This window comes from Bipolaris zeicola (assembly GCF_000523435.1).
Source record: "Bipolaris zeicola 26-R-13 unplaced genomic scaffold scaffold_90, whole genome shotgun sequence".
In the NCBI taxonomy this organism is placed as follows: domain Eukaryota; kingdom Fungi; phylum Ascomycota; class Dothideomycetes; order Pleosporales; family Pleosporaceae; genus Bipolaris; species Bipolaris zeicola.
In genome coordinates, this window is record NW_006912139.1 from 1 (window position 1) to 27,481 (window position 27,481).

Here is a 27,481-nt window from a genome sequence, read left to right on the forward strand (position 1 = left end):
TGGATTGAGCGAATTCTTGTGCATATTCAAAAGATAATTGAGCTACAAGGTGGTAACGAGTACATAGAGGGGAGAGACAAGCCTCGGCTAAGGCGGCCGTACATCGGATAGATTATTCTTGGCGGGACAGAACTTTTGTGAGGCACCTCCGTATAGGTGTATCAGAAATATAGTGATGTGCAGGGTACTGCATCACTTGGCGGGCGGGCGGATATGATGACATTTCTTGTGACTGTTCAGCCGTGTGCGGCAATCATGGCTCAAGACGCGCAAGTCAGTCCGAGAGATGCCCCACTAGCGCCGATGCCATGGTAAGTAAACAGTGTCAGACAGAGATGGATACAGTAAGCATGGAGCGATACAACGGCCAAACCTGCTGTGTCGGAACAGCTGACTACCCATGCAGATAGTCCTTCTGCAGTGCATGAGTTGTGTAGTAAAAGAAAAAAGTAAACACAGAACGCCCCCACGAAGTTTGGTCGAGCCATGGCAGTGGCGAAACGTTAATGCCTGAATGACTAAGGGTTGATCTGACAGGTTTGCGGGCCGACTGTAAGCGGCATTCCGTATGGCCTGGTACGATGCAAATCTACTATTTTATTGTCGAGAATACGAGATGCATAGCTATTGTAATGTAGACCTAGTAAATAGTTGAAGCTATACCGAGAGAACACGGCCACATTGGGTGGCGGCATTGCCGAATGCAAGGCAAGGACGAGGGTCGTCATTACACTCTGTGTGACAGGTATATGTAGTCTTTTTTAGATGTTTATAATAATAGACATGCAGCACTTGGACAGTTATGCCATCGATAGACACGGGAGGTGAGAGCAGTAGCTAGTTAGTATGTATACGTTTGATAAAGAGCCAAGCCAAGCCAGAGCTAAGCAAGTAGATGGGAATGGAGAATTTACGATGCCAGTTGGATGTTGCTCATGAATCGACACTGTAGTTGAGGCCAAATGAACATGTTTAGTTTCGCAGGTGAGGATCAAAAGGTCACAGCATGAGACCTGTCGTGTCAGTCATGAGGTTGAATGACTGTGTAAACAACTCCTTTCTTTTGTAAAAGCAACAATACCCTTTGGGCAAATCAATGAGGCAGGACCAACCAGAGCACAGCAAGGGTAGTAAGATGAGGCTGGACACGTATCTACAAGTGTATCTGGTGACCGTCTAGTTTCTACTCGGATGGAGCAAGTAGATTGCCATGGTGGCTGGTCTCAGTCGACCGGTAGGCGCCACGTCGCAGAATGTACCAGCCATCAAGAGCAATGCCATGCAGACGAGAGGGTGGAGTGGATGTTTTGTTGCTCACACGGCCGCGGTTAGAGTTTGAGGAGGCTAGGAGGTTGACATGGAGGGGGCAGGCTTATTGTCCAAGGGCAGCTATCGATAAGAAGGTCAAACGTAGGTACCGGAGCTAGGCCAATGACAGCTCGCTTGACTCCATCTAGCGGTGAATATGTAACTTTGGACAAGTCGACTGAAACGCTCAAGCTTTGCGGAGAAGACATGGCAGGGAGGAGTGCATGAATGCGAATCAGACATTTGCATGGATGGCACACGCACACATGGCTGAAGAGTAGTTTGGGGGCGGATGGAAAGGGAGGGGGTGAAAGGCAGAGGCAGATGACGAGCAGATGCTGATGATGATGATGATGAACAATGGTGCATTGGGGGGATGCATACGAGGCATACCACATGGCTGCAAGTGGTCGAGTGGTACTTAGCACTGTGCAAGTAATGTGCTGCTGTGTGAAGAGATTGCTAGCGCAGGCCAGGCAGATTAGCACCGCGTATACATTGTGGCTCAGCCGTCACCCGCGGCCATGCCCTTGGGAACGGCTCTAGTATGTGATGAGAGGGCCGACGATATTGTGGCCGCCGTGGGAGCGGCGTGCGAAGGAACAATTTCGCTCATCGATGATCTCCATTGTCTCTGCTCACAGACTCACAGACTCCCGTTCTCGTAGGTTTAGCCAGCCGGACCTGATTGGCGTCTGTGCCCACGCACGGATGAGGACGGAAAGCAAGGAAAAAGAATTGGAAGCTGCAGGTGGGTTGCACGGGTGTCTCGCTTGCAGACAAGGTTTGCAATCTGGCGGATATGGCAGCTTCTGACGGTTCGTATGCAGACATGGATACGGGGGGTGGTGGATGCTAGAGCGTTATTAGGATTCGAGCGGGTACGAGTGGAAGGGTGTGTGTGTGTGTGTGTGTGTGTGTGTGTGTGTGTGTGTAAGTAGTAGGAGTGGGCGGTGGAAGTGCAAGTGGAAGCAGCCATGGAAGCAAGGCCAGCTGTACTGTTACGATTCACAGGCCGAGTGGGTGGCCGTGGATCACGACGAGTTGGCGACCGGTATATTGCGCAATGCGCCACGACTGCGACTGGCAAGACGACGACGACGAATGACCGGTGTGACTGGGACAGCAACGAGGCGGCGACGGTGGTGGGCGGTGACGGGCAGTGGTCACAGGACAGGGTGGAGGACGGTGATTGGCACAAAAGTCAGAAATGATGGCGGGTGGGATTGGCTGAGGGTGGACACAGGGTGAAAAATTCTGGTAGACGTAGCGCCACGGCAGGAGCAGGAACGAACGGTTCGGTTAGTCATTGGCACAGAGGGCAATATGGGCAGGCGACCAATGGCGACGAGTCACCGCGGGCAGGCGCTGGGCTGGATCGGGCAGCGGCAAGCAGGGCCCCAGGGAAGGCGGCTGTTCACGTTGGTGGCCACGGAGCCAGAGGGCAGGAGCGAGCCAGGACACGGGCAGTGGGCGCGAGCAGCGAGCAGCGAGGGAAGGAGCATGGCAGATTGAGGGACAGACCCTGTTGCTGCTGGCGTGTGGAGGGAGGGCGCGAGGCAGGAAGCCAGCCACTCCACCCACTCGAAACCGAAACGCGAGGGCAGGAGCGAGATTGAGATTGGAGGCCGCAGTGGGCCTGGTTGCTTTCGAGGGCTTGTTGGTGTGGCATGGCATGGTAAGGGCAGGACCTGCGGGCGGCATGACAGTCAAAGATGCAGGCCGCAGTGCCGCAGCGTTGCGAGATCGTCGTTTGGACGGGCGTGCATTCGTCATGGGAGGGGGGGCCAGCGCAGACTATCGAACGCCGGCCGTGCACTCGCACTCGCGGCTTTTGTCGACGTCGTCAGCCTGGCCGGGCTCTGGCACATGGGCGCCGAGGGCCCAGACGACGCTAGAACACAAGCGGAATAGCGACAATCTCTCAGTCTTTGGGTGCTTTGGGCCTGGGGCGCGGCGCGGTCGTTTTCGGAGGGCGAGTGGGCCCGCGCGGTGGGCCGTGACGACTATCGAGCGAGGCTTGGGACGGCGGGCATAGCGGCCATGGATGGGCGGAGGCGGCGAATCAGTGGCGGGCAAGAGCAGGGCGACAGGTGTCCTCGCTGCGGGCTGACGAGCAGCGCAGCGCAAGTCGACGACGGCCACGGCAGAGTGCAGGCGGGCCCCTCGAGGCTGCTGCACTTGTCGCGTCGAGCCCCCGCTGGTGGTGTGTCACCCTCGCCCTGCTGACGGCCCAGCTGATTCGCCCTTGGCCACAGCCGACGGCCAGCCGCCATGATTCACACCCTCCCACCCGGTAGCTGCATGACGGCCTTTGTTGGACCCCCTAGCCTCCACCGCGCCCGCCTGGACTGGCCACAGACGGCCCACGCCCTGCTGCTGCGCCCGCTTGGACCACCTCTGCCCCCAGCACGCCGGCCAGGGTGCGCTGCACTGCACCACTCGACAGGCGCCAGTGGATCCAGACGTTAGCCTGCCTGTGCGTCCGTGTGCCACTCTGTGTGTGGGTGTGTGTGAGTCTGAGGGCAGCGACGAGTGTGAGCGATGGCGCATATCGCTCATGGCCGCCTGCACTCGCTCTGTCGCCCCATCCACATTCGTCATAGCGCCCCTCCTTCCCTATATTTACCAAAGACCGGGGCCACCCGCCTGGCCAATAGCCGCCCGCCGACGCCCCAGCTCGCCTCTCTTTATCACTGCTGCCCAGCCGTGCCCATACACATACATCATATCCCGCCTCACACTTTACATACACACCCTCCTCCCCGACTACTTACCACTACCTCCTCCACAACAACAAACAACAAACAATCCCTTCCTCCCTCTCTCTCCTCTACCTCTACCTCACACCAACTATAACTCCTTTTCACACACGCTCTCACACACAATCACATTCCTTCGCAAAAAACCTTTTCGCTCCTGCTCCCTGCCAAAAAGGTTTCTGCACAACCACCATCAGACAAGTCAGGTGACTTGCCTCTTCCGGTTGACTCACCAAAAAACACATATCCTTTATAATAGCGTCTTCTTTCTAGTCGGAGCCCTCCGTCCAGGATTTTCTCGTTGCCTCTTTCCTCCGGACAAAGGCCACTCTACCGCATTTCCCCGGACTCTCCGCTGACTTTGTCCTTGAGGCCTTGATTGGACCTGCGAGGACTCTTCACCTCTTCCATCCCAACCATTAACATGTACCCGACGCCCCCAGCTTCTCCCTCCCAAAATGGATTCTGCGCGCCGGAAGATCGCTTAGGCCAAGTCCTGGCTGGACGCCTCCAGCTGACTGGCGTCCTTGGTGTTGGAGCCTACGGCGTTGTCTACACAGCCGTCGACATCCAGACCAACATTCCCTATGCCGTAAAGGCGCTCAACAAGGTTGGTCTTGAGCCTCGCCAAAGAAAGTTCCAGCAGCGTGAGATCCAGCTGCACCACCAGGCCAGCGCACACCCCAATGTCGTCTCGCTCGTCAAGATCATGGACGCGCCTGACTGCACCTATGTGGTGATTGAGTACTGCCCAGAGGGCGATCTCTTCTCAAACATCACCGAGCAGGGCAAATACGTTGGTAATGATGCCATGGCCAAGCGCGCCTTTCTCCAGGTTTTGGATGCCGTCGAGTACTGCCACTCCATTGGAATCTACCACAGGGACCTCAAGCCGGAAAACGTTCTCGTCACTGACCAAGGAATGACCTGCAAGCTTGCCGATTTTGGACTCGCCACCACTGACCCCGTTACCTCGGACTTTGGCTGCGGCTCGACCTTTTACATGTCTCCAGGTAGGATTATGCAACCGTCAACAATCAACAAGTCACGTGCTAACCTTGCACAGAATGCCAGACATCATCACCCAAGCCTTACTCATGCTACGCATCGGCCCCCAACGATGTCTGGAGCCTTGGTGTCATGCTCGTCAACCTCACATGCGGCCGCAACCCATGGAAGCGCGCCTCATTTGACGACAGCACTTTCCGTGCCTTCATGAAGGACCCCAAGTTCCTCAAGACCATTCTTCCCGTCTCTGACGAGCTCGATGCTGTTCTGAGGCGCATGTTTGAGTTCAACCCAGCCAAGCGAGCCACCATTCCCGAGATCCGCGACATGATCATGCGATGCTCGTCCTTCACAGCTACCAAGTCGGCCGTTTCCTCGCCAATGCCCACTCCTTCCTTTGGCCCAGTCGACTACGCCCAGGATGCCGCCTACAACCAGTACTACCAGACTCCCGCCGTTCCCCAGTTTGCTCCTCTCCCTGGCTCAGCTTACGCCCCATCGCCCTTCCAGTCGTCGACCTCTTCGGGAAGCTCAAACTCTGACGGCGAGTCCGTCTTCTCTGCTTGCTCGTCGGCCTCGTCGGCTTCCTCCAACTCGTCGTACCACGTCTCGCAGTCGCAGCTTCCCAAGTTTTCTTCGCGCGTTCCTCAACCCCAACAATACGTTTCTCCTCAGCCTCCCGCCAACACCTGGTTCCAGCCTTTCATCCAGGCTGCCAACCTGGTCAAGCACGTCTCCTTCCAGCCTTCGATCATGGCCCCGGTTCACGTCTACTAGACTGCTCTTCTCCTCCATGGCCCCTTTTCCATGGACTTTTTTGCTTACGAATACGCTTCTTGTCTATGTGTTTATACTATTTTCGAAAAGTCATGATGAGATGAACAGCCATTGATTTCTCGTTAGGTGTTGGGGTGGTTTGTTTTTCCTTTTATTTCTTATTTTTTCCCCACCGCGTTACAAAATTAGACCAGTACGGGCAAATTTCTGGTCTTCAACATTAGAATTTTCTGGCCGCGATGGCTTAGCATGTTTAACTCTGTCAAGCAGCCTTGATGGCATAGAGTCTGTTTCTTCGGCTACTTCAATGGGCTTTTGCCGCAAGGGTTAGGGAGTGGGTTTTTTGGGCATTTCTCGGAGTTGTCCCTGTTTGAGCGTTGGGCTCGTCGAAGCCCTCGCTCTATTACGTTCATTTAACTTTTCATATCAAAGATACCAGAGCAAATAGCTCAACAATGTACGTTAGTAGGTCCCAAAAAGAAGGACAAGCACAATTTGCCTTGAGCAAATATCCAAATGACAAAAAAACATACCCAATGGCGCCTGCAGCAATAGTTGCAGGCGACCAGCCAAAAGCAAGCCACTTCCTCCCACATCTACAGTCTTGGTAGTGACATGTGTGTCTATCTCTTTTGATATCCAACATTTGTTCATGTCCAGCTCTACCCTGTTGTCGCAGTCGTAGTCGCCAACGACTGGTCTCGATGACCACTAGCCCACGTATCCGGCCCACTCGAGTCAAGGTGCCACAACGCATCAATCTGCAGCCTCCCCACCACGATTCTGCATCCAGCCCAAAGCACACATGAACTAGTGTGCAAAATCAAAATGGCATCCAACCACGGCCCTAGTCTCTCCACCATCGAAGCTCCACGTCCCGGCCGTCGTCCGTATGCATCTGTCAAGTCCCCATAGCCATGGATGCAAGTGGCCTAGCGCCAACAGCAAATCACCGGTTCCACTACGGCATGAGGTGTGCATACATAACCTTCTGCGTGATGACCATGTAAGTGTGCAGTAGTCTGTCTTGATCTGTCCCAGATGATTGGCTCGAAGCTGCGCCTCTTCTTGTCCCCTTGGCCCGTACAGGCTTAACGCACATGTCCAAATGGATGAATCGCAGATGGCCGTCAACGGATATCAGACGCAGGTGTTGAGGGGACAGTGGTGGGGCGATTGATGACTACATTGCGGGATCGAGACTCCTTGGTTGGGGCTGGATTCTGGCTGTGTGGTTTTTTGACTTTGGCGCCCTGGTCTCTTTGATTGTTATTTTTTTTTACCCTTGGAGCAGGTGTTTGTTGGGAAAGAGAGAGCAGCCGCCCAACCGGCCGCCGCTCAGGCCACGCGATGTTGAACCCCCCCATGTCAAGACGTTTTTGTCAAAACAGCAACAAACAGTGTACACACATTCTCTTTACTCATGTCTGATAAACATACATACTACTACTCATAAAGACAAGTCTCTAGCTGCATGATCGTCCGCAAGCACCTGATTCCTGATGCTTGTTGCAACTCAATACCCGCAAAAGAATGAAAACGACACGTAGGCAGCAAACAGTGAGCAGGTTTCAGTCCTCGCAACCCTCAGTCGTTGCCAAAGGGGGACTCTTTGTCTCTCTATCTTGCTCGTTGATGCTTGACGCCGGGTCAGCTGCCCACCATGGCTGGCTGGGCTGGCTGACTGGCTGGATGGTTTCCCGAATCAACCACCAAACGTTCCTCAGCCTCCGTTGGCCTTGTGTCGTCTCGGCTGTCGGTCCTTCTCGGCCACATAGCGCGTCGCGTAGAAATCTATGTAAGCCTGTATGTATGGATGTACATACGCATGTGGATGTGGATGTGTGTGGATGTGTATCTACCTACATGTACCTTGACCTGCAGAGGGGGCGTCACCGGAATCGCGATGGGCCACCGTTAGATCACTTTTTTGTTTTGGCGGCAGCCAATCCCCATGCATGCAAGCGAGAGCGGATGACGAAGAAAAAGTAATGTACGTCACGTGCCTCGGGCCTGCAATATCAGCAACGCCGTTGGTTGACGTGCAGCCTACAGTAGCTGGCTGGCTGTCATGGGCAGCAAGTGTCTAGGCAGAGCTGGTGCCAAGCCGCGCGGCTGGAAAAGTGAGTCTTGCCAGTCCATTCACCAGGCAGCCTCTTGTTCCTTCTGCCGCTAGCCCATACGAAGAAATGCCTCAATCTCATCCTTTTGCATCATCGCAAATCATCTCGCAGCCACCGTCGACGTCTGCCCATGCACCCTTTCTGTGTGCTCCCCAATCCTATGGAGCCAGCTGTGCAAATCCGGCCATGACTTTTACAGCTTATATCGCTAATTTGCCGAAATCAAGTGCACAGATATTGTCCCGATCAAGGCATCATGTATTGATTCGTTGGATGAATACATACTCACACACACACGTCTACAGGCATCCACTTTTGTCTCTGACGCTCGCTCACCGAGCAACAGCAATGTCACCCAAAACGACGATGCCACGATCCGAAGGAATGGCCTGGCCCCGGCAACGGCTCAGGATCTACACCTGCTTCCATCAGCTCGTAATTTCGAATCCATGTCTACGAAACAAACCCTAGAAGGCGTTGAGACTCGCTCCACTCATCCTTGGTTAACCGCTGGAGACTAACACGATTCATCGCCACTCGCCTAGACATCCCATGTGTCCCTTACCGTGCTTGCATATCCTTGATTTTTTCCGAAGCCGCCGCCTGTTCGTAACGACTTTCCATTGTCCCTCCCATTCAGGCTGCCTTGTCCCAGCCACAAAAACGCCTCATTTTGCTTCTTTTGGTCAAAGCAAGATCCATCAGTGTGTGCCTCGCTTCTTGTCACGCGGCTGCTGGCGGGTCAATCCTCGCAAGTGTGTCCTTTGGGACGTGGCAGGCCGCACACCGGACACCTTCTTTTTGACTAGGGATTGCTACCTTTGCTCAAAAGTAAGGACTGAGCCTTGCACAGTAAGCTTCGTGGCTGTTTGCCCCCGTGTCACAGTAATACGGGAAGCCATCGTCTGTATGTACACGTGCCCGGCTGGTCGGGTCCGCATACTGATCTTGTAGATGGCATCTGTGCTGTGCTTTGGAGCCTAGACACCAAGCACTAGGCTTTCCTTTTGAATTCGGGGCACGGCCTCATCCCGTGAATCATCCCTTCATCAAGGCTGACACTTTGACAGCACATGTGCATGGTTGTGCGGTTGTGCGGTTGTGCGGCTGTGCATGTGCTACAAGCAAGTGGTACTGTGCCTAGCAGCCAAGTTGACATGAGCATAGTCGAAGCTCGTCCTCTACCATGTTTCGACGAAATCTAGCAATTCTCTGGATCAGGCACTGAACAATCGCACCATGCAATGTCTCGTGGGCGGCTCATGCCAAACACCTTGCCCTGCTCGTAGTCGTACGTAGATCACCATGCTTCGCCTAGGTCGAGAGGCTTACATTTTGTTTGCTACACAAGGAAACATGCAAATGGCACATGATGGTTACACAGCCTGCCTCAAGTCACCGCTCAGTCTTCTCAGCCACGTTAGAGTAACATTTTACGAGAATATCACATCGTTGATCAGTCATGGCACAAATCCCCCACACCTGGCACAGCGTAGTGCCAACTGTCAGCGTGTGTCCGGCCCCGCCGTATGCTAAGAATTGCTCTTTCTACAAAAGCCATCATCGATTGCTCGGGTAGTACAATCATCATCTCATATGGCTGGCTGCAGAAGAACTCATACCTTTGTGCCATGTACGTGTACCACTGCGTTTGAGCTCGCTACATCCCCCACACGTACGACTGAAGGTATTGGCTCTACCGCCTTCCCGTATCCGAGACACCGGCCATTTCCAGTACATACGTAAATCATGGGCCGGGAAAGGCATGTGGTATAATCGGCAACGAGCAGCAAGCGACAGCCCATTGTTCCATGCCTGGAACTGCGCACAAAGAGAAGGAGCGTGGAACTGGCAGGTGGCGGGCGTTCCGAAGTGTATGCGTACATGCACTTTATTACCCATTGAGTAAATCACTCGTTCGGTCAGTTTCATCGTCTGCTGTACGGCCTTGAATAGCATGACAGCTAGAAATGTGCTCCCTTTGCACATCCTACAAGGAAACGCTTTCCGGGCCAAGCGCCTACCGATATGACCATGTTTGCCTTTTGCTCGTTCGGACAGTGAAAACGACACCCAAAACCCATGAAGTTGGTACCCTACGCAAGGCTGCATGATCGGTCATCAGCACAGGGCATTGGGCATGAAGGAGTGTCGGCCATCGTTCGCCCATGCCAAGTGTGCAACGCTACGGGGTGCGACCTGTCTTCTCTACACCCATGTTGTTGACTAGCTTCATCGACTTGACGCGTTAAGCGCACCACTACACAATCACTTACTATTCCGAAGACCGTTATCGTCAATATGGTCACCAGCTAACATGTGCGGTGGGATGGGATACTGCAGGTACACCGAGTCTTGCCGAACCCGCGAGACATGCGGTCAAGAGCAAGAACACGGTACGGAAACGATGCGTGTCCCTCGGATCGGCAAAGAAAAGCGCTTATAGAATCGGCAAGGAGTGGTTTTGGCCGATTCGCATCTGTAGCGAAAGAAGAATATGTCGATCGGGAGTCTCCGACATATGGTTCCCCAGCCTATCCTGACACTCCTCACATGTCTCTCTCTCTCGTACGATTTACACTCCAGGTCCACAAAGCCAACGCCGTTACCGTGCTCCGCTACCAGTAGCAGCAGCCAAACTAGTACCCCACTGGCGCAGATAAAACCACACCATGCTTTTTGTCCCCATCCACAACTCGGAGCACCACTAACAACTAGCCTCCCACTAACCTTTCCGAAAGGAAAAAAAGTAAAGGACCCTTTCAGCCTCCGGGGAGAATGCAAGAAAAGAAAGAAGCCAGTCTGGATCAAGTTTCTAACGACTAACATTCTTCTTTTCCATCTCAACTGTTTACGTATTTCCGCGGGCTGATATTCTCCTCACCCCCGCGGCGGCCAGAAAACAAAACTACAAAAATTGAATGGTAGGCATGAGCATGAATAAGTGAGAGTGAGAGAGTGAGGGGAAAAAAAGGAAACATCTCAGCAAAAACTTTGACTTTTGTGTCCCATTCCCATCCCACACCATCACCTCAATGCATCGGAGAAATTCGTATTTCCAAACTTTCAACCTATGCTTAGATTAGACAAACCCATCCACACAAAAATTAGTAGAGAACGCCGCGCATGATCGGGACCCAAAATCGGGCGGGTTGGAGCCCTTGGCCGTTTTTTCTTGCCCCCCCCCCCTCCTTCGTGGGACCCGAAGCACCTCCTAGCTGCATACGCTGTGTTTGCCGGCGCGGCGCTAAGGGGGAGGTGGATTGGAGCGAAGGGTTTGGCTCTCCCGTCGTTTGGGCCCCCCCGTCAGAAAACGGTGGGATAGTTAGGAGAGAGGAGGGGGGAGGGGAGGTTCCAGACTGTGGCGAGTTTTTTTTTATTGATTTCGGGGGGTCGAGACTGGGCTTTTTTTGTGCTGTGGATGAAAGGTGTGATGGTGATGGTTGTTGGAGTGGTTACTAGGGTGGTGAGTGGCGAGTCTATAGTGTTTGGAAGGTTTGGCGTGGTGGTATGATGGTTTGTATGCGTGGAAAATGTGTGTGGAGGATGTACTCGACCGATTTGCTCTCGTTCATCATTCGAATCACCATCTTAGTACTCGATGTGCTCTAATCTGATATCCTCGTCTTCTTCTTCTTCTTCTTCTTCATCCTCAATCACTAATTTCATCCCCTCTCCCCCATATCTTCAACAACCACACTCCACTTCCTCGGACCCCTCAACCTCGAAATCCCCTTTCCCACTTACTCATCCGCACGTAAATACTTCTCCACAGCCCCAACAACCTCGCCTCCCCCTTCCTCTTCGCAACTCTACATTGATCGTAATACAGTATGACGATGTAATGACCACGTTCTAACCTCAACGCGACCGCTTTCCCCGCACGAGCATTATTTCCGTATTTCTTGCGCAAGGGCCACTCGCCTCGCCCTATTCACTGCAAAAAGATATGGCGCTGTATCCATGACGCAGTGAGCGCATCAAAACATGGCATGCGGAGCCGATTTACTGCGATTTCTGCAGAAGGAGTATACGGTGCGAAGAACATATCAGCGGACGCGGTACTTAAATATCGCAGTCTCGAAGAACAGAACGCACCACGCTACCCACAAAGCATGGCGCTAGGAGAGTCAAAGAGGTTATAAATACACGCGAGAGCGGTTGGCTGATACAATACTCTACGGATAACGATACTACGTGATGTGTTTGATATCTATCTTCAGTAGTTATGGATCTGGGGAACGAGAAACCGGAGGATGTGGAGCCGGGGATGCGTTTAGAGTGTTGAGTGAAAAAGGGGGTATAGCGCGGAATGAAACTTGGGAACGGGGAGTGTTGTGTGGGTTGAGGGAAGGTGTTAATTGAGTGGTGGGGAGGGAAATGTTTGTTGCTTACCGAGGATGTTGTCTAGTACATAGTTACATGACAAGTTAGTGATTGATATCAGATCTAATACCCCGTTACCCATAGTCGGGAATATACGAGACTTTACGTCGAGCTACTGGGCGAATTTCTTTCCTCTTTTGTTAAGAAAGTGTGCTTTCTGTTTTATTTGGAAAATGTTTGAGTAGGAATATTGTAGCGCGATGGCTGAGGAAGTGAAAGACATAATGGACACCAGTAAGCAATATCATGGACTGGGAAATGTGATATCTACGACAAGAGAATTGCAAAGAAGACGCCGACCTTGATTATAGTAATTGGTATCACCAAGAGTCCGTAACTTGACCCAAACATCTTTTCCCTCATGCCGTCAACGTTTAGTTCTGGACTGCAAACCAATTCAAGTACGAAGTAGTAATGATAGATATTTAACTGCAATATGATGTCCTATTTACATATAAATCCAACACAAAATCTCCATCACCGTGTCGATCTATTAACCTCCACCGGAAACTTCTCAAGACTCTCATACCATTGCAGTGTACTCCCAATCATAAACGCCCAGCTGCCCCAAAAAGTACTCAGACAAGCCTGATACTGCGCCCAACTACTACTATCATATCCAAACGCCGGACACAACGTGAATCCCACACCTCCGATCAAATTCAGCGCTCCAATCCACCAGCCGAGTGTCCGAGGCGCTGGCTTGCACCATTTCGGTTGCGTTTCGATCATGAACAAAAAACCAGAGATAACGAACCCCAACCCACCCACAACCTGCGGCGTCCAGTAAAAAACAATCGTAACAGTCTTCGACATGTTATCATAAATGCCCGGCAATGCTGTAAACCCCGCAACCCAAAAAATGGTCGCCCCCACAAACTGTGCCAACGACGCCAAAAACCCCAAGTTATGAATATAATGACTTCGCAACTCCTCCCTCGCCGGCCACCAAACCCACTTCCTCCTCTCCCCCTTCTCCTTCTCCCCCTCGCCATCCCCCTTCTTATGCGCATGCCCACACACCCCCTTCTCCACCCTCACCCTCCCCTCCTCCTCACCCTCAAGCACTCTCTCAACCGCCCACCCAAAACACCCAGACCGCCCTTCATTCACCGCCTCAACAAGCAACAGCACCGACCCCACTTCAAACACCGTAGCCCCAATAAACGCCGTAATCCCACCACCATACAAGGTCTCCCCTTCAAACTCCGTCTGCGGCCGTACCAAAGGCAAAAACACGAAGAATGCGTTGAGGATCCAGAGAACGCTGCCTATTGTGAATATGTAGGCGACGAGGAAGGATAGGTCCCAGATGGGGTAGTAGGTTGCCATTTTCCACATGTTGGATAGGATGGTGTGCGCGGAGGTGGTGGGGCGCGGGGCGGAAGCGTGGGGTTGGGGGATGGAGAGGGCGTGGCGGCCTTTGCGGTCGTTGCGCGAGGTCCATTTGAAGCGGATGTCTGGGTGGGAGGGGGTGTGGTAGTGGGCTTTTGTGGGGTTTAGGAAGGGGAAGGGCCCGGTTATGTGGGTTGGTATTGGATGAAGTGTTTCGTTGGGGGTTATGGGTACATGGGAGGGATGGAAGGTTTTGTTGCGCTTGGGGTTGTGTGAAGTTGGTGGTTTCATGGTTTGCTTGGGAGGTTGCTGGGTGGGATAGCGTTGCGGTATGAAAATGAGCGACGGTGTATGTAAACAGTTGGAATGAATGGATCTTTTACATATGGCCAAGTGATTATTCACGGTTATGGCAGCGTGGAAAAGTATCGTTGCTTACGTCATTGCGTCGCATGAGAAAAGAAGAGGTTGAGGGTTATATCCGCTAGCTATCTCCGATGCCACTGAGTAAGTCCTAGGTTCGGTCTTTGTACTTTGTGTTAATGAGTGTCAAAACACCTATAACCTTAATACATAAGTATGATCAGGCGTGTTTTCACGGGTTTTTTTGATATTGTACTTCTATAATACACGTTTGAATGTAAAGAGACTAATCGTCTTAGGTATGACCAACATGACTAGACGCACTACCTACTCAGAGACAACCAAACTATGCTTTTGTATCCTCGGAGCTAAAACTCACAGAGCAACAAGGTTGGGACGAAAACGCATCCCCAATGATACTCCTAAATAATATGCCAGAATCAAATTGGTATAGTAACAAACACCAAGCTCATAACCTTACAACAACGTTGAGATAGTAGGAAAAAAATAACTTCGCTTATTCAATTCCAAAGTGCTGCATAAACAAAAAAAACGCCATCGTTAATCATACACGTCACTAGTCATACAAAACCATACCAGGTCCAGCCCATGTTGAAAGTAATATCCTCCACACCACCCACGACCCGTGTCAGATAGCATCATTAGTTCTTTCTTCCCTCCCGCTTCACCTTTTCCCTCTCACTAATCTTCAGCCCCCTAACCAGTTGCCGTGTCATGATCCTCGAGAGCTCCTTGGTATAATCCTTCATTCGCATACTAGTCTTCTCCTCATCGGTCTTCCCCTCGTACTGCTTTTCGCTGTACGGGGGCGGCGCATTTGTATACCGTGCATATTCTTCCTCGATGCGTTGGAAGTTTGAGTGGTTGGAGGTACTGGAGCTGGACCGGGATGAATTGGAGGAGACTGGTGAGTGTGTCGATGGAGATGGGAAGGAATGATATGAATAGGACTGGCGCTCAGCGGAGCTTGTTGTTTGCATGGTTGACGAGCGTTTACTCCTAGTTGAGGTCTTGCCAACAGAGGAGACAGAGTCGTGGCGTGACGATATTCTCGAAGAAGGAGTTTCGCGTTCGTTGACACTGACAGTGGGATAGTGGTCCATGTTCTTTTATTAGGGAGGCAGCGAGGTCTGACTCGGTGGGCTGAGTGGTGGATAGGGAGTCAAAGTCAGCAAGTAAGGGGGGGGTCTTGAAGAAATAGGCAGCCTGTTTGCCAGCCTCACATTTAAATGTAGGATCCAGACCCATATGCGATGATGCACATCGAAGACTCAAAGCGGCTGCCTACATTCCCATCCCAACAGTTACGATATGGATGGCACAGACGCTGGGCAAGCCTGCAAGTCATACCACACCCCTCGACGTCATTTCAGTGTGGTAAAAGCCAGCCACCCTTGGTCCATCAAGGTCCAGAAGGGGCAATGATGGGTGGCCAATCAAGGAGATGATCGGTGCAACGACTGAAATGCCTCTTGATTGTCTCGGCGGAGGACAGGGCCCGGGCTCAGCGGTGGCTGCACACAATAACGGAGTGGGTAGCAAGTTATGGGGTCGTTGGCGAGGTGACGCTGGGATGCATGGTCGGTTGCGGAGAGGCGTATGCGAAGCGAAGGAGGTGTGGCGTTTGTGATGGACGGGGCCGATGATGTCACTCATCACGCTCACCCGAGCCGTGTCGCACACTCAAGACCTGAAAAAACTGAGCATGTGGATCGTAAGCTGAAACAAGCAGATCAAAGGCAAATGTTGGGTATCTAAGAGAACAAGCCCACGGCGCGGACATCGCGCTCACCGTGACGCGAGGTCGTGTGCACCATGACGACTTTAAGATGACATGGTGTGCACAAGGGAAAGCAGGTACCAGTACCGACCTCAACGAACTGATCCTATCACTATATCCGCACCAGACCCTTGAACACATCCCTGAGCTTTCCCATACCCCGTGACCGTTTGGAGTGGCTTCTCTGCCGCTCCACCTCAATCTCCGTTGGTGCGTTGAAGTTCCCGCTTATTCTCCTCATTTCGCCTTGCGATTTGTAGTGCGATGACGAAGCTGTGTAGTAGGATCCAGCTGAGGAAAGTCTCTCTGGACGATCTGCGTTGTCCCCATGATACGAAGATCGTAAGTATGCAGAGATCAAGGCTTGCTGAGGCAGTTGCTCGATTTCCGATGGCGACAGTACTCGTGGTGAGGTTGCTGTTTGAGACTGGCGCGACTTTGCGCGCTGTCGAGTAAAAGACGTGCGATGCCCAAGGTGTTGACTAAGACCTCCTGCGATGTCACCCATATACTGCCTTGCTATGTGGAGTCAGAGATCGAGATTCTGTGCATACGATGGGCGGTGCATACCTTTATGATGTCGCTGCTCTTGCATGCTCCGTCTTTCCATATTTGGGCTTTTGCCTGAAAGGCTGTCGATACTTTATGATATCTGTAGTTTGTAGATTCAGTTCTTGGTTTCATTGGGCGTAAGAGAGAATGCGCGACACTCGAGTGCTCAATCAGCTATGATAAAAATCCATGGCAAGTCCTGGAAACCTAAGGCTCTTGAACAAGTACCGCCCTTCCATACTTAACCACACAGCCCTTCATCGCCATCATCCTACCAACGTCTTGCATAACGCTGTCTAACGTCATCGACTCGACTCCAACTGAGACGAATAGCCGACCAAGCCAAGCCTGCCTTCAGCCAGCTTGGCTGCTTTTGATATTCTCCCACAGTTACCTCAGATGCGATACAATCTGGTAGTATCGGCGTCATCTTGAAAGCCGCAAGTTCGGTTGAAACGGATGCTTGGTGATGTGAATGGTGGGTCTGCATGCAGGGCAGCCTTAGCGGTGCGAGGCAGAGTATACGGTGCATACGAGGCCACCAGCACACGGCTGTGAAGGCGATCTCAAGTTGAACATTCTGGCGAGTGATGTTTGCACGAAGTAACTAAGGCGAAATATACGGTGAGCTGTCCGGTGGCGGTGAGATTCGACTGCGCCTTGTGAGGCTTGATGGTTTGCCTGACCACGACTGAGCCATTAGGCCGAACTCAACTCTCAGGCAACCGCCGAGCGCGCAACCTGGAGGAGGCTCATGTTAGCAGGAGTGAAGATCTTCGCAGCCTGAGGGGAATGGAGTGGCATTGCAATGTCTAGGTGTAATGTAAAGGGTCTTTGGGCGAGGAGAGGATCAGGACAATAAACGCACAGGAGGCCGCTCAAGTATCCGGAAGCGTCATGTGACCCAGCAAATCCCTATAGCAATACCGTACTCTTAGGGAGTTGCCGTTTCGACCTCCTTTCATATCAACCGAATAAACCAGAAACCAACCAGAGCCCACATGCTGGCCAGAGAACACCGAGTCTTGTTTCATCCCTCAAATGTACAGGGGGCGGTGCGCGAGGGTGTTCGGAGGGTTCATCTTTCGCTCCGCTTTGCTCAAACATCCATGCAACCTTCTGCATAAGTCCCAAAGTGGCAATGAATCTTGTTGACCATAACCATTTCCATACTTGCATTGTTGTGCTCATGTACACACACACACAGCACAAGCCCCGACTCCAAACACAGCAAAGATATTCTTCTCGCAACACCACGTCTGCTATTCTATGACACATATGCTGCACCCTCTGTTAGTTCTTTTACTATTAAATATAGTATCGTATAGCTAATGGTAAATAATTTAAGCCTATGAGCGTGCGAGCTAAGCCAACGCGCTCTTGTGTGGCGCAGCGGAAGGTCGCGGCTGGCCTGACCACCAATGCCGTCTCCACCTAGTGGGGGTCTTCCGAGATGACGATGCGAGATGTAGCTGACGCGGTGCTTGCACTCTAGGGAACTGGGCGAGCGGAGGAGAGACCTCTTGAATCAGCCAAGGGTGTAGATTTTCTATTAAATGGGAAAGGGGCAGGGCCGCCATGATCATGTCGTGCCCTGTAGCAAAAGCCTCCAATACTTTATTTGTTTTTTAGGGTGCTTCAAGAAACACCAGAAGCTTCGATCAAAAAAAGACTATACGGCCTACCTTTTCGCGACACTGGGTGTAGGGTGACTATACTTGCTTCTTGAGTTTATGATATAGAGGTACGTAACGCTGCTCGTGAGTAAATTGTCAATTTCAGACGTATAGCGTTGGTTCCGACTTGGCCGGCGTACACGCTCAATGTTCTGGATTCTGGTAAGCATCATCCCTAACAAGCGCCGTTTCTAGGGTAAACGTACCCCGTGATACGTACTCCGAATCACGCCGACCGTACGCAGACACTAATCGGAACCTCAGCTGAACACCCCCCCTTCCCACCAAATATACACACATACCTCCACCTGATCTTCCTGGAATCATCAACCAACATAGAAATTCGAGCACATACCTTTCACAAGTCCTACCACCACAGTCGCTACCGAACTTTGCTCGTGTTCCATCCACACTCCCCGCATAATAATCGCCGGCCCGCGCCCGCAGATACGGAGACCGATCACCATATACAGCCACCCAAAATGGATGCACTTCCTGATACTTCGCAATCCACCTCATCCAGATGCTCGACGCCTACCACACCCGACACACCCGTCTCGCCCGCCTCTTCGACCACAAGTTCGTACTTTAGCTCGTCCTCGTCCTGCGAGCCGCAGGTCCCATTTCAAATCATCGTCACATTCGACGGCAAGGTGCGCGAGATGCTGCGGATAGAGCGCGATGAAAACTCGCCTATCCAGGCACCTAGACCACGAAAAGCACCTAGGCCGAGATACTATGCAAGGAACACAGATTAGAGAGAGAGGGTGGCGGTGGGGGTCAGCCAGGCAGTTCGGAACGGTTCGGATGAGGCGAAAAAGAAAAAGGCGTTCGATGATTGGAATGGATTCACTATGGCGTTATGAAAAGGAAAGGGATTCAGAGCTTGCGGTTGTTATAAAGGATAGTAGGAGCCAACAAGCCTGAGACACGTTAGCAGCTATTAAGAAGAGTGTGGGGTAGGCTTCTGTTCTGGATTTATAATTATCAAAGATTTATTTGGAAGCCATAAACACTGTTTCGGTTAACGTATCTTCTAAGAGTGTCGCAACCGTCATGTTCTCTGTGTCGTTGCCGATGCTTTCTGTTCCAGCACTAGAGTTTTAATGAGATAAGGGTTGACGAGAGCAGGAGCACTCGTATCTTTTAGCGTACCTTCCACGTGGAACAGAACTACGAAACGATAAGCCGCAATTTCGTGAATCTCTTTATTAGTATGTATCACATTAATCATCAAAGACTTGATAAAGGAAAGTAGAAACACCGTTCATGATAATATCCTACACTTGATGCACTGGACGGTATGCGCATTTTCGCCTTCACCAAGAACATCCATCCCTCCCCCCGTTGAAAGGTTCGCCGAGCAAATGCTATTCTACAAGAATGTGCAGAAGACATGACTAGTAAAGCATCTCCGTGACGAATAGAAACACCCAACTCGACCCCAAAGAACTCCGTGCTTTTTTGTACCGTGACCAAGACAGAAAATGATAGCGGAAATCCCGAACATCGTCCTTTCCAGTTCATCATTATACCCGTGTCCGTTTCTACGGGATCATCATTACCCACTGTTTGCCTGCCAGCCCAATGGAGTCGTGATCCCGTAAGCAGCCGAGAAATGCCAATGACTAGGTAGGAAAGGTATTATGAGGAGAAGAAAAGGAAGACCGACCCTGACTAAGGTCCACGTATTGCCTATGACCAGAGTGCGCTGGTAAATGCAGTGGCGGAAGATTATTGGTGCCTCTTAAATGCACTCTTGGTGTGAACGTCGAGATTCGGCCACCAGCCGACTAAGCTATTGGGCGTGGGCTCTGTTGAGCATGCGTGAAGAGAGCGTTGAGAAGTCGTTCAACCTGGAAGGGACAACGAGTTAGTATGGTTCAATAGACAATTTGTAAGGAGCCTACGTACTTCAGGCGCCGCCTTCACGAACGGCAGCTCCCAGAATGCATATGTGCGGTTCTTTAGAATTTCCAACAGCGTGATGATGAGACCCCATGGGTGTGGGCGGTGAACCAACAGGCGCTCCAACAGTACACGAGTGATAGTCTCTTGAATCTCCGATGCCAGCGAGTCTTCGCTTGGGGGTCCGAAGAGGTGCAGCAGCGCATAGCTGTAGAAGTGAGTATGTGTGTTTGGGAAACGCAATTGGTTCGCGATAGCGCTGATAAAGTGGAACCTGGCCTCAGGGTGGAAGTCCTTGGCCAGCCTTTCAATGAGCTTGGTAGCTGGGCTCTCTGCGTCGAAGATTGGCGCTGTGGCTGATCCTGTACCAAGAGTCGATATGCCAATATACAATGTGATCGCATGGATCAACGCTGGATCGGCTGTCGTTGGGACAAGCTCAAAGCCTGCAGGCTTGGGCTCTGCGTAATACACTGCGCAGGTGACCTTGTCGACGTCCTGGTCCTTCAGCTCAGAGCCCTTCAGCAGATTGTCAATGGCATTCTTAATGCCTGCATCTGAAAGTATCTGCTCGATATCGGCACGGATGACGGGAGCTTGAAGATCGTGCTCAAGGCGGTCTGCCTTTAATCCCGCAGTGAATGGATCTGGCATCTCGAGGATGGTAGATGGATATGCGCTGACAATCAGGTTACGGAGCTGTGTGCAGTGCATTGGAATGCTGTTGCAGAACCTGAAATGGTTCTCGACCAGGAACTCGGGGAAGTCATGGTGGATCACCAACAACACGCGTAGAACGCCGCGGTAGAACTGTTGGGTCATGATGGTTTCCCCAGTAGGCTTGATCAGCTTTCCAGTAAAGATCAAGAGCGTCTCCACAAGCTGAGCGTAGATGTCCCAACGCTTGTCGTCTTGACCCTCCTCCAGCATGGCAGGCACAAAGATACGATGCGCAACCAACGCAAGCCACGAAAAGGCAAAGCGTTGAATGTTGGAGGGCTGAACGATCAAAAGAGCTTTGGCGACTGCAAGGAAAATGTCTGCCTTTTGTTCTGCCAACGACTCTTCCTTCACTGCATCGTTCAAGTGGAAAAGAATCGTCGAAAATAGGCGGAAGAACACCTTCTGGTTGAAAGCATCTTCTCGGGTGGTGTGGTGGTTGCAAAGGACGAGCACTACGACGACGAGCATCTGATCCAAGTACCTCGCTTTGCTCTTCTTAGTAGCACCCTCTTGTTCACCTTGGTAGATGAGAAGGTCGACGATGAGCCGCCCAAGGGCATCGACCTTAACTGTCGCAATGTCTTCGTTACCACTTCCATATGGGGATGAGTGTTCCTGCTCATATGCAATGACAGAGGCATCGATACAAGTGCGAAGAAATGCGACTGAAGATTCCTGAGTCTCCAGCACCTTCTGTTGGTGGAGCTGGTAGATGAAAGCCCCAACGGTTTTCTTTGGCATGTTTTCCATCTGAAGATGCACCCACTCGTCAAAGACGTACTCGAGTTGATCCTTGTGACTAGATGTTGGTGGTGTCAGTGACTGCTCATCGGGTGACGCTTGCAAGTTGGCAATGACACGCTTTCCAAGCTCCAAGCTAGAGTCTTCTGCCAGCCAGGTAGTGAGAGCGTCGATGGACATGGCAAAGTCGGCACGGAAAGCACTCGGGTGCTCATTAAGCAAGAGCTCTTCCATCAGGCTTGACAGCATCTCTACTGCAGCGACACGCCGTTCTTGAATGGCCTTGGCAATTGTCGTGTTCAAGCGGTGCATATCCATGAGATTGACTTCCATAAGAGCCACCATAACTGTAGCCTTGAAAATACGGTCGTCGTCATGAAGAGTGGCCAACCACATCAGCACTTGTCGTGATGTCTGGACGGACAGTTGGCACAGATGGCTCAAGAGATGAGCCATGACCTCGACCTCCAGGCGACTCAAGGAGTCAGAGAAGAGGTGGTTTGTGACTTGTCCAGCGATACGGAAGGCCCATGTCTCTTTGTTAGGACCGGCGAACTCGATGCTTGAAATGAGCTGGTCGAAGATTTGGTGGACACTGCTGCTACCAGGTTGGAGGTCTGTTATACGCTCCTCTGGTGCCTCTTTGATGACGCGGGTCAACTCGATGAGGAGGTCCTCTACGCCACGCTGGCCTCGCTCGAGACCAGGAGCGTCCATGTAGCCGTTAGGCTGTTGCTGAGCCAGCGCTGCATGGGGTGCTTGAAGACTCTGTAGCCTAGGTTGTTGCTGGGCCGGCTGTCGTGGCTCAGCTGGTGCAGCACCAGGGGTTGGAAGATTTGGCACCGCCGCAAATTGGTCTTGGAGGACATCTGGGAGTTGTCGACCGCCATCTTGAGAGGTGTTGTTAACGTGCGGCGCGCCTCGCGACTGCCTGCCAAAGTCTTCATAAATGGCCAACTGCTCCCTATTCAGACCGCCAGGCATTTGTCTATATGGCTCCGGAATGTAGAATGCCCATGGACTGATATTTGCATCCTTGAAGGGCTCATTTGGACGAGAGCTACGGAACATGCGACGTATACGGACGGCTTCTTCGATTTGCATATCGATTTCTGCGAGGGATGACATTTCAGCTGCCTGCTCAACTGTGTTGCAGACCAAGTCAAGGTTGTCGTTGACAAACATGATGATATGTCCCTCTGGCAGTCCCTGATCAGGAAGATCCCTGGCTGTGAGGCGGATGTTATTCTGGATACTCATACGGAGGGGCTCTTTGCAGGTGACAAGAGCCAAAGAACCAGAAAGAGCTTTGACAACAGTGTGTGCTGCATTGCGAAGTTTCTCCTCATCGGGTTCCATGGCAAAGTCTTTGTTGATCAGCTGCGACGTCGAGATTGCGGCAATAGTAACAGAGCGCTCAACTACGGGAGCAATGATTTCCTGTATAGCCTGATTGACTGCAGTAAGGAAAATCTTCTTAAGCGTTGCTGGCGGAACCGCACTATTTCCAGAAGGCGGGTATTGAAGCTGGTTGGTGAAATCGGGCAAAGCGGCCGTCATTGCTGCTGAAGAGAAGCGTTCATTGGGACCACGTGCACCGCGATTGAGGCTCATGATAGAAAGGTCGCCGAAGGCCTCCATGCCATCTGTCACCATGGACCCAAGGAATTCTTCATCAACTGGCGGCCGTCCTCGGATGCTGTTAGTTGGCTCTATGTCCTTGTGATCAAGCTCCAAGCCCTTGCAGAGAACTTCAATCTCGAACTTCTGGTTGAGCTTCAGGTCAGCAAAGTGGTATAGCTCCATGAGCACACCCAGCATCTCCATCAACCATGGGTTGGGAGGCTTGAAGATTGTTGACTTCGCGGCTTGTACCAATACTTTGCAGGTAAACGGAATCACCAATAGGAGGCGGTCTGAATCGTAACCCTCATGCAACAGGTCCTTGAATGAAATGTTGCGGAATTTGATTGGCTGGTCGCGGGCTATGGTCAGGGATCCGAGCCACGAACCCAGGTTTTTCAGGTGGCCACGTTCAGTAGATCCCAAGGTAGAGTCTGTGTTCAGCATGCGAACGACACTGGCATATGTCTCTCGAAGAACCTCGGCCCAGAGCATCTTGTCATTAAACAGGTCAAGCATGTCGAGATACAGTTGTTGGAAGTTGGGCTGCATCTTTGCACGCTCCTCAACGAGGTAGTTGGCGAACCACTGATGATGTCTTTCCTCAACAGCTTCAGTCAGGTCGTTGATCTTGTCGCGCAGATTACGCTCGGACACGTTGTTCAGTACGAACAAGACCTTGTCTTGAACGTCTTCATCTGGGTCCTCGTATAGTTCTGGGCGCAGTGGCGGGTCGACATAGAGACAGCTGAACTTGGGCACAGCTGGCTCTTGGTGAAGATTCTCGTCGACGCCGTTACCGTTAGTCATGCCCATACCGTTATGGCCCTCGCCGTTGACTTCGCCGACTTGCTGACCTACTACTTCCTCAGCTTTAGCATAAATTTCAGTGCCTTGGAGTCCAGGGACGATAAGAAGTTGGTCGCAGTAGTTGGGCCATTCAGACAGTCGATTCGAGAAGTGAATGAGAGCCTGAAGTCCGAATTTATACATACTGTCTTCAGGACGGAACTCTTGGACAGCTTCTAGAACCATTGCTAACCCAACTTGAAGTGCGATGCGGGACAGAAGATTGAAGTTGATGATACCGCCAAAAAGCACAGCAGTCGTCGCCAATGCTTCGAGTGGGTACTCTCCGAAACAGTTGTACTCGTCGAACAAGCCATGAATCATGCAGGCAAACAGGTCCTGGTCTGCAGGATCGCGGGATTCTTTGTACTTCTTCAGAGCAGAGATGATATCTCTAACATCGCTGTCGCCGCTGTACATGTTCTTGAAATGCTCTTGCATCTTTTTGTCGGCTTCTTCAGGAAGTGCGTTACCATTCTGGCCATTGGCGTCGATGACGTCGTCCACGCCCTCGCCATAGTTTATCAGGCGAGGATAGGCCTGGATACAGTTTCGCTGCAGGGGAAGTAGTTCCTGCTCGGGCAGACCGCATTCTGCAAGGAACCAAAGGAGTGGGTACACCGTCTTCACTGCTAGTGGCAGGTTAAGAGGTTGATGGTCGTCTCGGAGGCGTTGCATCTCTTCACCTGCCCGCGCACTGAGAAAGTTGGTCAGAATGCGACGGAAGAGTGGCCCAGCTTGGTCGAATGTCTGCTGTAGCCAGGGCTCAAGCTCAAACTTCCCACGTGCGTGTGCCTGTGCAGCCAAGTCGAGGCTGATATCAGTGTTACTGCGGATCAGTGGCTCCAACCAGTTATTCGTTTCGGCGTGCTCGAGGATCAAAGTGAGGGTCATCGAGTCGGCGTTGTATGCGTCGACAAAGCGGTCCACGAGCCATTGGATATCCTGTTGCCACAAGCCGTAAAGGACAAAGTTGTATATGGGTAACTTCTTGTGAAAATAAGGATCAAACAGCTGCTTCAATGCTTGCTCTTGCAACGCACCCCATGGCTTTGGGACTGCCGCTGCTGCTACGAGGAACTCTGCTGTGTGGGGGTTGATGACCAAGTCAGGTATGCCCATCAGCTGAGCTGTATGGTACGTTTCTGAAGTCTGGAAGATCATGTTGAAAAGAGCCGCCGTTGCGTCCAGCGAAACAAATGGATGTCTGACGGCCTCCTCGGCAAAGGCTCTTGCATCCTCTGAAGCCCCTTCAAACGTCTTCATCGAGTATGACGTGCGGAGCCTGGGGATCTGTGTCACGTCCAGCTCCTGCCTTGTAGATGACAGGAAAGCCACTACGAAATACAGCTGCGTCAAGTCATGTTGCCATTGACCTCCCCACAGTGCCTGTATGTCGAATTTTTCATTCTCCTGGGCCACGGGAAGCAATGCGTTGTAGATAGCCAGGAATTGATGTCGCTCGATGCGAAGGTGATCTCGGTCAAAGGCAAGCACTACGTCTTGCCAGTCTATTCGTTGTCCCGTCCGGTGCTCACGTAGCGCGGCTACAAAATTCTTCGCATTGTATCCGGTCGAAAGGGCAAGGTAGAGCAGAACTGCAGCAACTTGCTGGTAGCTAATGTCGCGTGTTTCAGCCGATGCAAGCACTTCTTTGCATGCCTCGACCGTCGCCGTGCCTTGGGGCCCTGCCTGCTTGAGTAGTTTGACGAGAGGGTTACGCGCCCCGTCAGTAAGCTCGACGAGTATCAACTTTGATTCGACGATGCCTGGTATCTGTTGATGTGTCTGCTGATATCGCATCTGGACAGCGTAAGCGAGGCTCATCTTCTTCTCTTCATCCCAGCCTGGTGGTGGGTCCTGGAGGAGGCGTTCGACGAGTGCGGCGAGGTATTCATGATTCATGTCGTCTGGCTGGGCCGGCTGCGCGATGGCCATGAGTAAGTCATCGCCTATGGTAGATAGAACCGCGTCGGCTGAGAAGTGTTAGTGGCTAGAGTCAGCGAACAGAGGGAGGGTGACGCGCACCTTTGGACCGCAGATCTGTCCTCCTGCAGGCGAGCGCCAGCATTGTCTTTGCGACCGAGTCTAGTTTGAAATGAGATATGAATGTGGCGAGATCAAAGTCACGGAACAGATCACCCTCGCTGGTGCTGATGGACTCTGCGATCTTGTCAGCCTGCTCGGGATCCTTCCGTATCTTGAGCACTTCGGTGAGCAGGATCTGGTAGCTGCCATTGGGGTCGGCATTGCGTGCGCCGGAGCCGAAGATGGTGGCTGCATTGTTCTGCAGCACACGGCGGAAGTACTTTGTAAAGACCTCCATGCCGTTTGTGTCTACGAGCTGGGGGCGCGTCAGTAAGGCAGGGCAAGGCGGGGATGTAGCGCAGAAGGGATGGGCAACGAACCTTCCTGATCTGCTCGGTTTGCGTGTCCCACTTGGCGCGGTCCTTGTCGTCCTTGACTGGCCCGAATTGGCTAAGCAGGAGAAATATCTGTGCGATGACGATGCGGGAGAGGTTCTGGGACGAGGCGGCAGACGAGTGGGCCGAGGTGCTGGGAGAGCCGGTGGTGCTCGAGACTGAGAGCGAGGGCGAGGCGCGGACCAGCTTGGAGGCTCCTCCGCCGCTGTTTGACTGTGCACTGGCGCCCTGAGTAGCGGCTGCGGCGGAGGAAGCCAGGTGCGATGCAGCTTGGGGCGCTATGGTCCTGGACCCACGGGAGGACAGCAGCTGGCTGGCGGGGAGCTGCTGTCCTGCGGGCGAAAAGGGCGACGACGTTGAGGACGAGGCGGGTGGCAGCGAGGGGAAGTGAGCAGTGGCGGGCGATTGGGCGTGGCGCGAGGGGTTGGGCGAGGGGGTGCTGGGATTGCGCTGCTGGTGCTGGTGCTGGTGGAGGTGGTGGTCGTGGGCAAAGGCCGTGGAGATGGGAGCGAGGCGTGTGCTTTGGGATTGTCTCGGGGCGCCCCAGGGGTGTTGCTGGCTCATCGAAGGAGGCTTTCCATGAGCAGCGCGTGGCGGCTGGGGGAGGGAGAGGGGGCGGGAGGGGGCGATGGGATTGTAAGGTTTTGGGTGCGGGTGTGATAACCAGACGTTCAGTCGGCCATGCAGGAAGAGCGAAGCGGGCTTGGCACGTAGCAGCAGAGGCACAGCGATACACCAGGGCCACGTTTGACTCGAGTTTGGCGGAGCAGCAGCAGCAGCGGGACAGATAGAGGAGGCCGAAGGTTTGCGTGTATCTTTATTTGTCTCACAGATGGCCTGCTGTCATGGTTGCACTCTAGCCCGCGTTTCCAGTCACGCAAACTCAATTGCTCCGTTTTGGTGGGCGGGCTCACCAGGCTGCCCTCCTGTGGCAGCACCGTATCCCGCGTACAAGCATATACTTACATAGAGACCAAGCAGTACCCCACACTCGCCTACCCTTCACCTCGCCGCCTCGCTGGTGACGGCCATGCCCGCCATTGCATCTCGCCACACATACTCATGTATCCGCGGCCCAGTACTATTCCATACATGACCCGATATTCGCTGTGTTGGGCATCCA

The 27,481-nt window shown here is 52.5% G+C and overlaps 11 protein-coding genes across 11 annotated transcripts; 5 read left to right on the top strand and 6 right to left on the bottom strand.

Annotated features, from left to right (window-relative positions):
- Positions 1 to 242: 242 nt before the first annotated feature.
- On the top strand, positions 243 to 765 carry COCCADRAFT_98085 (uncharacterized protein; the record flags this gene model as incomplete). Its single annotated transcript, XM_007714829.1, has 2 exons — positions 243 to 311; positions 652 to 765. Coding segments are annotated over 2 exons (183 nt in total), but the record flags the coding sequence as incomplete, so codon positions are not given.
- Positions 766 to 1,328: 563 nt separating this feature from the next.
- COCCADRAFT_37409 (uncharacterized protein) lies at positions 1,329 to 1,699 on the bottom strand (the record flags this gene model as incomplete). Its single annotated transcript, XM_007714830.1, has 2 exons — positions 1,329 to 1,578; positions 1,638 to 1,699. 2 exons carry the CDS (start codon positions 1,697 to 1,699, stop codon positions 1,329 to 1,331), a joined length of 312 nt encoding a protein of 103 aa, XP_007713020.1.
- A 5-nt stretch (positions 1,700 to 1,704) lies between these two features.
- On the top strand, positions 1,705 to 3,346 carry COCCADRAFT_26849 (uncharacterized protein; the record flags this gene model as incomplete). Its single annotated transcript, XM_007714825.1, has 5 exons — positions 1,705 to 1,725; positions 1,775 to 1,853; positions 1,961 to 2,059; positions 2,323 to 2,453; positions 2,615 to 3,346. The coding sequence occupies 5 exons, from the start codon at positions 1,705 to 1,707 to the stop codon at positions 3,344 to 3,346; spliced, it is 1,062 nt and encodes a 353-aa protein (XP_007713015.1).
- Positions 3,347 to 4,494: 1,148 nt separating this feature from the next.
- On the top strand, positions 4,495 to 5,855 carry COCCADRAFT_37411 (uncharacterized protein; the record flags this gene model as incomplete). The annotated part of the gene is made up of 2 exons (XM_007714831.1): positions 4,495 to 5,083; positions 5,137 to 5,855. The coding sequence occupies 2 exons, from the start codon at positions 4,495 to 4,497 to the stop codon at positions 5,853 to 5,855; spliced, it is 1,308 nt and encodes a 435-aa protein (XP_007713021.1).
- Positions 5,856 to 8,600: 2,745 nt separating this feature from the next.
- COCCADRAFT_98066 (uncharacterized protein) lies at positions 8,601 to 8,783 on the top strand (the record flags this gene model as incomplete). The annotated part of the gene is made up of 1 exon (XM_007714832.1): positions 8,601 to 8,783. A coding segment is annotated over one exon (183 nt), but the record flags the coding sequence as incomplete, so codon positions are not given.
- Positions 8,784 to 12,841: 4,058 nt separating this feature from the next.
- COCCADRAFT_98144 (uncharacterized protein) lies at positions 12,842 to 13,990 on the bottom strand (the record flags this gene model as incomplete). The annotated part of the gene is made up of 1 exon (XM_007714833.1): positions 12,842 to 13,990. The coding sequence occupies one exon, from the start codon at positions 13,988 to 13,990 to the stop codon at positions 12,842 to 12,844; it is 1,149 nt and encodes a 382-aa protein (XP_007713023.1).
- Positions 13,991 to 14,724: 734 nt separating this feature from the next.
- COCCADRAFT_98059 (uncharacterized protein) lies at positions 14,725 to 15,186 on the bottom strand (the record flags this gene model as incomplete). The annotated part of the gene is made up of 1 exon (XM_007714834.1): positions 14,725 to 15,186. One exon carries the CDS (start codon positions 15,184 to 15,186, stop codon positions 14,725 to 14,727), a length of 462 nt encoding a protein of 153 aa, XP_007713024.1.
- A 241-nt stretch (positions 15,187 to 15,427) lies between these two features.
- Positions 15,428 to 15,739, bottom strand: COCCADRAFT_98072 (uncharacterized protein; the record flags this gene model as incomplete). The annotated part of the gene is made up of 1 exon (XM_007714835.1): positions 15,428 to 15,739. The coding sequence occupies one exon, from the start codon at positions 15,737 to 15,739 to the stop codon at positions 15,428 to 15,430; it is 312 nt and encodes a 103-aa protein (XP_007713025.1).
- Positions 15,740 to 15,975: 236 nt separating this feature from the next.
- Positions 15,976 to 16,473, bottom strand: COCCADRAFT_37415 (uncharacterized protein; the record flags this gene model as incomplete). The annotated part of the gene is made up of 2 exons (XM_007714836.1): positions 15,976 to 16,382; positions 16,434 to 16,473. 2 exons carry the CDS (start codon positions 16,471 to 16,473, stop codon positions 15,976 to 15,978), a joined length of 447 nt encoding a protein of 148 aa, XP_007713026.1.
- A 2,100-nt stretch (positions 16,474 to 18,573) lies between these two features.
- Positions 18,574 to 18,849, top strand: COCCADRAFT_37416 (uncharacterized protein; the record flags this gene model as incomplete). The annotated part of the gene is made up of 1 exon (XM_007714837.1): positions 18,574 to 18,849. One exon carries the CDS (start codon positions 18,574 to 18,576, stop codon positions 18,847 to 18,849), a length of 276 nt encoding a protein of 91 aa, XP_007713027.1.
- A 1,035-nt stretch (positions 18,850 to 19,884) lies between these two features.
- On the bottom strand, positions 19,885 to 26,922 carry COCCADRAFT_5655 (uncharacterized protein; the record flags this gene model as incomplete). The annotated part of the gene is made up of 4 exons (XM_007714813.1): positions 19,885 to 19,947; positions 20,006 to 25,911; positions 25,964 to 26,279; positions 26,344 to 26,922. 4 exons carry the CDS (start codon positions 26,920 to 26,922, stop codon positions 19,885 to 19,887), a joined length of 6,864 nt encoding a protein of 2,287 aa, XP_007713003.1.
- Positions 26,923 to 27,481: the final 559 nt, after the last annotated feature.